Source organism: Branchiostoma belcheri, unplaced genomic scaffold (genome assembly GCF_001625305.1).
Source record: "Branchiostoma belcheri isolate BF01 breed outbred unplaced genomic scaffold, Haploidv18h27 scaffold20, whole genome shotgun sequence".
Lineage (NCBI taxonomy): Eukaryota > Metazoa > Chordata > Leptocardii > Amphioxiformes > Branchiostomatidae > Branchiostoma > Branchiostoma belcheri.
In genome coordinates this window covers 2,943,776-2,953,920 of record NW_017803491.1, presented here as the reverse complement: position 1 = coordinate 2,953,920, position 10,145 = coordinate 2,943,776, and the positions used below count along the sequence as shown (strand labels likewise).

At 40.7% G+C, this 10,145-nt stretch overlaps 1 protein-coding gene across 5 annotated transcripts in view; it reads right to left on the bottom strand.

Annotated features, from left to right (window-relative positions):
- LOC109469133 (leucine-rich repeat-containing protein 15-like) overlaps positions 1–10,145 on the bottom strand; it is a 17,587-nt gene that overhangs the window by 4,602 nt on the left and 2,840 nt on the right. For 3 of the 5 annotated variants that reach the window (XM_019767529.1, XM_019767528.1, XM_019767530.1), the window contains 9 exons: positions 9,918–10,004; positions 9,376–9,487; positions 8,889–9,055; positions 8,429–8,558; positions 7,987–8,110; positions 7,606–7,706; positions 7,143–7,244; positions 6,742–6,889; positions 4,651–4,885 (listed from right to left, as the gene is read on the bottom strand). In XM_019767529.1, coding sequence (XP_019623088.1) covers positions 4,651–4,885; positions 6,742–6,889; positions 7,143–7,244; positions 7,606–7,706; positions 7,987–8,110; positions 8,429–8,558; positions 8,889–9,055; positions 9,376–9,487; positions 9,918–10,004 — 1,206 coding nt within the window. The remainder of the gene's footprint in view (positions 1–4,650; positions 4,886–6,741; positions 6,890–7,142; positions 7,245–7,605; positions 7,707–7,986; positions 8,111–8,428; positions 8,559–8,888; positions 9,056–9,375; positions 9,488–9,917; positions 10,005–10,145) is intronic. The other 2 variants (XM_019767532.1, XM_019767531.1) reach the window with 2 other exon arrangements.

Genomic DNA, 10,145 nt, shown 5'->3' with positions numbered 1-10,145 from the left:
TCGAACGAAAAGTCCTCCACATTTGTGATATCGTTAGTCTGCACGGGGGTTAAACAAACGATAAAAGCTTTTTAGGTTCTCGGCACCAAAAGAATCATATGGACAACATAAAGGATTGTCGATATGAAGATAACAATGAATAGCATATTGGTGTGTGAGCTACATGTTGTTACTGGACAGCTTTTGTTTTGGTATAACACTAAAAGAACAGGCCAGTAATGTTGTCCTGGCGTAGACTCAATATCCACATAGCATCTAGTCTTATGGCAATGATACATACGTTAGAGCGCTAACGCAATATTCTGTGAATTATATAGTGATAAGTCATTTGATAAAAAGGCAACTGAAGGGGGAAAACATCACGAAAGCAACATTAGAATCGAATTGAAAAGCAACTTGTTTTCAAGCTTGATCTGATCATTGATCACTATGAAGGAAATAGACATTGCGATGCTGACATGATTGACTCACATGTATACGAAGATACTTCAGTTTTGTCAGCCTGGCAAAATCTCCCCTCCGGATGGTTGTGAGACTGTTGTTAGCGACGTCCAGCTCCTAGAAGGGCCAGAATGGATGTGCTCTTTATTCTCTGATGATTTTATCTTTTAACTAGTTTTTGTCTCAGTTTCTTCTAAATGCCAACAATAAAATGACCTGGACCAGACGTCTGTCACCATATGGTAACGTGTGCTGTAGCAGACAGTCTGTGCTGTTGTGTTACATTACAGCAGGATGGAGTTGGAGTGCCTGCTTACCATACAATGTAGATGTGCATATATCTGAGTAAGAATAAACAGAGCAGTAGTTTGTTGAGCTAGACCATGTGAAGTTAAAAATTATGCAATTGCTTTTCAAATGTTATGCTTTTAGTTTAAAAAAGGCTCACCCATAGTTCCGTAGACGTGAAAGTTAATGTTGCTGCTGACATGTTCTGTAGAAAATTGTTCCTCAGGAACAATGACTGTAGCTTGACCAGGTCACCAAACGCCCAGTCCTCAATAGAGCTGATTTTGTTATTACCCAGAAGCAGCGTGGTAAGATTGTACAGTCCTGAAAACGCTACCTGTGTGATTGTGGAGAGGTTGTTAAATGATAGGTCCAGAAACTCCAGGTTTGGGGCGCCGATGAAGGCCATATCAGGTAGACTCTGGATCTTGTTGTTTCTCAAAGTCAGACGAGTTAAGGCTGACATTCCCATGAAGGTCGCGTTGGTCAACATGCCGATGTGATTTGAATGCAGGTACAGGACACGTAGCTCCTTGAGATGACTGAATCTCCCGTCTTCTATCTCTGAGATGTTATTAGATGAAAGGTTGAGCTCCGTAAGAAGTGAGACTCCTGTGAACGTCCCGATGCCGATGGAGGTGAGTTTGTTGTCCTGTAAGTCGAGCATCTTTAATCTCTTGACGACAGAATTGCTTCCAAACGCAGTTATTGTTGTGATTGTATTTCCATTGAGATAAAGTTCCACAAGTTGGCTCAGCCCGTTGAAAGCCGAAGCGGGAAGATTGGAGATCGCGTTCCCTCCTAATCGGAGAATCTGAAGGCTTGTCCGAAAAAGGAATGGATTGCGTGTCAGGGCAGTGATGGAGTTATCTTCCAGGCTCAGTTCCAGCAGGTTGGGAAGCTGAGGGTTACGCCTCACTTCCGAAATCTGATTACTGTTTAACAGGAGAACTTCTGTTGAAGTTGGTATGAGCTGAATCCGCGGATATCCCGTGAGGGCTCCGTGACTGCAGTCGAGAGTGGTACCGTAACATCGGCATTGGGGTGCGCAGTCAAGGGCAGTCACACCTCGGGTCAGGACAGCGAGCAAACATACCAACAGGCAAGACGTCCTTGAGCGGGCCATGGCCATGGTGGCCGGCTGTTAACAACAGAAAACAGAGAGTCGTTATGATACCACTCTGCTTCTGACAGCGATAAATTATAAACTACCCCTTGAAGTGGTTAAATACATTACCAGAGGTATAAATGTTATGATACGAACCATTTGTTTAAAAATATCGTCGCGACAAGAACCGTGGCAGTAATCATAAGCCCCACACCCGTATATGGCTTATATTAAAAAAGTCTGTGGCTGTGCAGTATGTTGATAACAAAAGTTAAGTGTAGAAATGCATGCGTAAAACATTTACTATCCAATTTAGAAATGGCGTTATCATACCCCATATTCTCCTGTGATACAATGACACTAAACTACTATCTGTGAGACATTTCGTTAGTCGGACAAACGAAATGTGTAAACGATTCCCGTGTCCATAAAAATCGCAGCCTGGCATTTTGAAGTGGCTGATGACAAATGTACTGTCACATTTGACTCGTGTTTTGAATTTATCTTGACCTTTACATTGAAATGACACAGAACAAATCTCTTACCTGATACGTGCCGTTTGTCCCAGTCTTGTTCTGTCTAAATGTCGATAAACACTCGAGCTCACCTCATACAACTTTGCCTGAGACTTTGTTTCCTGAATTAGTCTAGTCAAGCATAAGTAGATAAGTAGTCTGTCGACCTTTGCTGCATACCCGAATAATGACCATGGGCTGTTTTAGATCTGAACTGATATATGATGTTTGTGCAGGCGTGTGTTGATGTCTAAAGCCTTTCCATATTATCCAGACTTTATGAAACAGGCATCAAAATCCATCTCAGTCCAGGAAATTAGAGCACGAATTATTGTATTTACCTGCTTCGTGTTTTTAAAGAATCAAGGACAAAGTGAGTGACTTTCAAAGAATATTTAGAATGACGAAACCTGAGTTGTTGTTTTTTTATTCAGAGAAGTGTGACACTAGAGAGATCCCCGAAAGTCAAGTTTGATGTACATATATCTCCTCTTGGGAACATCAGTTGCAAGTTGTCACTGATGGACGTCGAATGTATCGTTATCACCGTCAGAAAAAATGGCGGGCAGTGTCATGATTTCTTTCACAGGATGAACACAAACAGTGTACGCAAACCCCGCGGGGTCTGCCGACAATTTGAGCCAGAACAAAAGGCAAAAAACCCTGGCCTTTGGCCTTTGAGATGACACCGCAACAATACAAGCCTGTTGCCTCCTGAAACAACATGACATGTCTCATTCTCAGTGCACCTGGTTTGTTTAACTAGTTAACAGTTACATAGCAGGCATTGGACATCTGAGTTCAGTGTCCAATTAACTGATTACTACAATCATGCCAAAATATACACAGTCATATACACATACATCTGAATTCGCTTTTCGAAGATAAACCAATGTTTATTTTGTAACATATATTAGAGTACGCCCTGTGTATGGATGGGGAAAGATGTTTTAGACCACACCATAGTATATTATACATGTACTCGTACACACACACACACACACACACATGCATACATATATATATATAATATGTGTGTGTGTGTGTACAAAGTTATTTCAGTAGCTATAACCATATTTTGAGTTCAAAGGGTAAATGGTATGAATATTTATCTACCAAATGTGAATATTATACAATGTAATATATTTCATTTAAACTTTGCAATGGAAAGCATGGCAGCTCTTATAAGTTTTACACCTAAATATTTTCAATGTTGATATCTGCACTTTTGTGAATAGAACGACGTCGACTTGATAATGACCCAACTGTGACATTTGCAAATAGATAGGTATGGTCATGTAGTATCATATTCTTAACATACGCATATTATATTCTAAACGCTATCGCCCATTGTACAGTTGTTCTTGGGTTAAGCTGTCGTAATGGTGCGTTTTTAGCGTACACGTATAATCGTGTGTTCCTTACTGTACAATGTATTCAACAACTTGCTTGAATTGTTTGTGACCTCTCGATTCTGGTGTACCCTTATTACATTACCGATTACTATCTCAATAACATATCACCATGTATTAAGCATATTTGTCAGAACGACATCAGGTTAGTTTATGTGGATTACTAGCATTAACAAGACCCCACCACACACACACTAGCCGATGATGTCGATGTAAACGTTGTTCTCGTCAGGCGATGCACTCTGTTCTTGTTCAGACCCGTCGTCTTTGACTTGGTTATAGATGTTGTCGGTCATCTGTTCTGTCACAGGGGAGCTCTGATCGTCTCCTGAACGTGGGGTTGGAATGGGCACGTCATGACCATGTTCATCATCCGTCCTGCTGTCCGGTGAATTCATGCTGTCTTCCACTCCAGCAAACTGAAGATATGAACTAGTGATCCTGTCGGCTACCGGTTCTGTCACAGTCTCGGGGTTCTGATACGGGGTTTCCTGACTTCCACGTCTATCTTCAATGATTGAGTTGTATGGATTTTCGTTGATACTGTCGTATGGAGGGTCGTCTCTGATAACTTCAGCTAAGCCGATAGGCGCTTCCTGTAGTGTAACACGGCCACTCGTTAGCCGCCAGGTTTGGCCCAGAACAGAGATGAAAAACATAACCTTCTTGGCGAAGGTAATCAAAGCCATTTAGCCTCCTGTGCAGGCCCTGCGGCGGTGGGGAAGAGTTTTTAACGCATTATTTCCGGCCATCCTACATAGCCGCCGAGAGAAGGTTCCATTCCGCATACGGAATGGAACCGCGGGGCCTGCACAGGAGGCTAAAAGCTATTACACTTTTTCTATGAAGACAGAAACTACAATAGAAACACAACAAATTCAAATACCTGTTGCTGAGTTTGACGCATCGGTTCGGCAGAAGAGCGTCCTTTCCTCCTCAGGAAACAGAAGCCGGCCGTCATCGCGAGGATGATCAGGAACAGGGGCACTCCGACGGCCAAGCCCACGACTGCTGATTCTGGCAAGCCCACGGCTGCTGCCTGTGGTTTTGAGGACTTTGGAGTTGTCACAGGAGGGCTTTGTGAAAGTGTTGTCGTCAAAAGTGATGGAGATAGGGTTGGGCTGTACGTATAACAATAGAATAGCACATCAACATTTTACACAAAGTTGAAAGGAAAGATGTCATAATTCATTCGATGTCAATGGTTTACTGTATATAACGTTACTTTATAAACATTTTCAGCTCATTCATCGGTGTCATCATTCATGCCCTACTCAGATATCAGTATACGTTTGAAAATTCATATCTAAATCACTACAAAAGCGACACCATATTGTGAATAACTGACATATCTCCTGAATTACAGAATGTAACAAGAGTTCCACGATCTCATACCTTCGCCAAATGGTGTTAACTCTTGCGGGTGACAAATTATACAATTTTAATCATTTATTTTGTAAATAAGAGCCTCATTTGCATGAATTATATCAGTTGATCATATTCTCCATCCATCCTCATAAATTATGCAAATGAGGTCATGATTTGAATAAATTATGTTTATTGATCTTCACTTCACTTTACTTAACTTCCAAATGTGGCAAGTATGAAATTGGGTGCAGCAGTGACAACTATGGAATTATAAGAATTTGCCATTAATTATGCAAATTAGGTTCTCATTTACATAATCTATATCCTCAGATGTTTTTCTCGTTCTCAAGTAGATGTCACAAGTGTTTAATAGTTCTATTATCGAACAAAGCAGATTTATAGAATTTCCTCATTAATTATGCAAATTAGCTCCTGATTTGCATAATTGCCATCTGATTATGTCAAGCATCACTTCAACTACATACATGCCAAAAATCATGACAATACGTCAACCGGATCTTGAGTTATCGTCCTTCAAATTTTTTTCAACAAATGCTCCTGCAGTTCCAGAACAAGGCGCTAGGGGACCCAATCTCATGTCACTTCTTCCCTACCCCCAAAGCTATCTACCAACCAAAATTCGTGACCCCAGCATGTCCAGAACATGAGATATCAAAACCGGAAGTTCAGCTGCAGTACCTAGGAAAGCCGCCAGGGGGCCCAAAATCTAATCATTTCTTGGTCTCATGAAGACCTACCCACCTACCAAGTTTCATTCCAATCCATTCACTGCTTCTCGAGTTATCTTGCTAAATTACACACACACACACACACAGACAAACGCTACTGAAAACATAACCTTCTTGGCAAAGGTAATAATACTCTTCTTATAAGAAATACAAATTTATGCCGAATACGAAAGTCGACTCGTCTGCTCAGGCTTGTAATTTATGCTTCAGAACGAGGGGGTTTCCTCGTTTGAAATCCCGCGGGCACCCTTTCAAAGGTTTCCAAATTGACCAATCGGAGCCCGGGATTTACATGTGCTCAGTGGAAAATTCCTCAGTGGAAAATTCCTGAAATACAAACAAACGGTTCGTCAAAATTTGTTCCCTTTGCATCAAGGTTTTCCCCGGGCGGTTGATCAAGTTTAGTCTGTTTCCTTCATCTGGAGTTTACTGCTGCGTTTTCTGAAGTTTCCGACACTTCCTATAAATTGAAGTAAGTTGCTGGTCTGACTTGTTTTTTTTTCGTTTGCTCGTCCAGGAAGATACTTTAGTAACTTCTTGTTTGGTCAGAAATCATGGCGGAGGGGGTAGGGCCTCTTCTGCAACTCGGCGGAGTTGGTTGTGGGCCACTCATTTATCTATAGACTGGATTATTTCTGCGTTGGCAGCTGCAAACCGTACTTATTTCTCATCAACGTAGAATGAGTAACAAGATGTCCCCGAAGTCTATTTTTTTCTTGTTCAAATATAGAAATCAATCTCATATTTGGCTAGATTTTTTTCGGGTTATTTTTTCACTTAAGCGGGCTCGTTTGGCGGGTTGCTTTCTACTTTTATATTTATCGCGACAGCTATCTTTGAGATAAGTTGTAAACATTTACCAGATCTGCACCATGGGATCTGTTGTCGGTGGAGCAGTTGTTCTGTTGTCGGTGGAACACGTCCCTAACTCCTCTTCACGTAGGCTTTTTAGAGAACGTTCTCTCAACTTCCTTGGAAACCAGCAGGTTGGCGGACTTGGATTGACGGCTGCAGGAACAATGACAGATATCAATACATGCAATGCATGTTCGTGAGTTCGACTCGTGTACCTCTCAATGTGTTAGGCCAATATATATCACAGACGAAGAAACTATATTCACGTGAATAAAGTTAAGTCATACTAACTTCATGGTAGAGATTGCATATTCTAATGCTTATGTAAAGTAGAGATGTAGAGTTTTATATTCTAATTCTTATGTTTTATCATCTCTTCTGATAAGCAGAGGAGAGAAAACCCTACTTGTTTTCTTGATCCATTTCACGAGATCAAGCAAGTCACAATCGCAGGTCAACTTTTCTCCCAAGGTTACCGATTGGAGGCACGGGAGATGCCGAAATACACCTGTGGCCAAAACAAAATGTGCATGCGTGTAAGCATGGAGGTTAAACACAACGCCTTGTGACTTCTTTTTACCTCCATGGTCTAAACAAGAATATTAATGTTTGCGTAAGGGGAGCTCCGATATCAAATCATTGATTCTTAAATATTAGACAAGCACATATAAGCATCAAAAATATATTGGGAAATTACGAAGCCTCCAGGCAACACAATTTTGTTGTATTATATCAATACCGTATCGGTGTTTTCTTTGAATTATTCAAGAAAACCCTTTCCTCTGCCGGTGTGAATACCAAAGAAGAGCAGACCAGTCTAGACCACTACTTAGAGAGTATAACATCTGCATATAACATGATATACATACGCGGTGACAATGTCGTTACTCCGTCAATGTTCAGACTTAGCAGAGTCGTCAGGTTACCGAATGCATCTGAATCGATTGACGAAATGCTCTGAAAACTATTCCTGTTAAGAAAAAGAGCAAATATATTTTTGTTTACAACATGATAATAGACAACGTTCACTGAGCTGTAGTCTGGAATCAAACTGTAAAAGAAGACAAACTGCAAATTCATAATGATCTTATATCATCATTATTACATTGGCTGATTCCTAAAAATCGTGCAGTGAACTTGCGAGCTATGTTCCTGCAGTGTGACGTCGGTTGAACATTTTGTCATTAAAAAAATATTCAATATAGGTACAATGTAGTTATACTGTCTATTAGTATTAGAGGTGCGAATACCCGTGCAGATCCAGAGATGTCAGAGCCGGCAAAGTCGCGAAAGCAAACGGGTGAATCTTCTGAAGCCCTGACCTCGACAACTGTAAGCTGGTCAGGTTGGGGAGTGGCAGGTGATCTCCTGTCTCTGAAGATGGAGAGACAATGAGAGACATCACGTTTTCCATACAAATCAGTCCAATTTCCATTCACGTATTCTCCAGTCATGATTTTTTTAAAAAACTCTTATCCCAAATTCTGGTATACAACAGTCTATATATTTAACACACTTAGCCTGTTAACGTTGGCATGATCTGTGATGTTGCAATATCCTGCAACTGATACTGTCGCTAAAGACAAGTTGTAAGCTAAGCATGGTTTTGGAAATTAAACGAGATCGACACTAGGGCATGCCATTGAGAGAGTTTTCTAATCCGTCAGGCGGACAAATCATCAGCTCCCTTACCTGATCGGGGAAGTGTTGTGAAGTCTCCCGGGCGAAGTTCCGTTAATGGCCGGTTGATGTAGATCGAGAGTGACTCTAAGGAAACCGGCAAAGCCGGCAAGGAGCTCAGCCTGGAATCTGACATAGCGATCTGCACGAAGGCGGATAAAAGGGATCATATTAGGATGCATCATCTATTTTCATATTCATATTTACAATACTTGTACAATTGTACTACAAATCACTATACATGTCTTTATAAGAATATCAAAAGTCTGGAATTCAGCAGCTATATGTAAAAATGTTAAATCACACGGCAGTCGCTGATATATTGATATGATGATCTGCAAAAAAGTATCTTTGATGTTTGCCTAGCTTTCTTGAATTCTCCCTTGAATATTTTGACAAGAGGCTATGGTAACACGATCTGTTATCATCACCAATTGAAACACAAATAGAATTGGTTTTCTGGGATACTTACACTTTTTAAGCTTTGTAGGCGTGAAAACACGGCGTCGCTGATGCTCACGAGTGGGTTGCCGCGTAGGCCCAAGTGAGCGAGCTTTGGTAGATCCCAGAACGTGTCGTCAGGAAAGCTTACCATTTCAGGGTGGCCTCCCATCCCTATATACTCCACAGACACCAGGCCTGTAGGGGAAATATACATCCTGTCAACATTCCACGTGTATCAGATCATCAAACGTATACATGTAACCAAGTGTTGTTTTTCTTTAGTATTCTTTCTCAATCAGCATATAGCACATATTGTGTGGCACAGAAGATAAACATACATGTATTTGTATCATCTGTAGTGACCTACAGATATTAGATAAAAAATTATAAACATTTAAGCAGTAATGACAAGCAAAGAATCAAAGCCCCAGTCAAAATACATTCATTTTTAAAACAGAGCTTGAATGTCACCAGTTTTACTGTTCTTAGTCTTAGCCGTAGCGTATACTGTTTACCTTTAAATGTTGCAGCTGACACATTCGTCAGACGGTTCCCGTATATCTCTAAGACCTTCAGGTTGGCGAGATTCTCGAACGAAAAGTCCTCCACATTTGTGATATCGTTAGTCTGCACGGGGTTAAATAAACGATAAAGCTTTTTAGGTTCTCGGCACCAAAAGAATCATATGGACAACATAAAGGATTGTCGATATGAAGATAACAATGAATAGCATATTGGTGTGTGAGCTACATGTTGTTACTGGACAGCTTTTGTTTTGGTATAACACTAAAAGAACAGCCAGTAATGTTGTCCTGGCGTAGACTCAATATCCACATAGCATCTAGTCTTATGGCAATGATACATACGTTAGAGCGCTAACGCAATATTCTGTGAATTATATAGTGATAAGTCATTTGATAAAAAGGCAACTGAAGGGGGAAAACTTCACGAAAGCAACATTAGAATCGAATTGAAAAGCAACTTGTTTTCAAGCTTGGTCTGATCATTGATCACTATGAAGGAAATAGACATTGCGATGCTGACAGGATCGACTCACATATATATGAAGATACTTCAGTTTTCTCAGCCTGGCAAAATCTCCCCTCCGGATAGTTGTGAGACTGTTGTTAGCGAGGTCCAGCTCCTACAAGGGCCAGAATGGATGTGCTCTTCATTCTCTGATGATTTTATTTTTAAACTAGTTTGTGTGCGTTACTATACTTACCTTCGCAGAAGGAAAACATATTGATTTTGTTCAGTTTCTTCTTCTTCTCTAAACAAATAA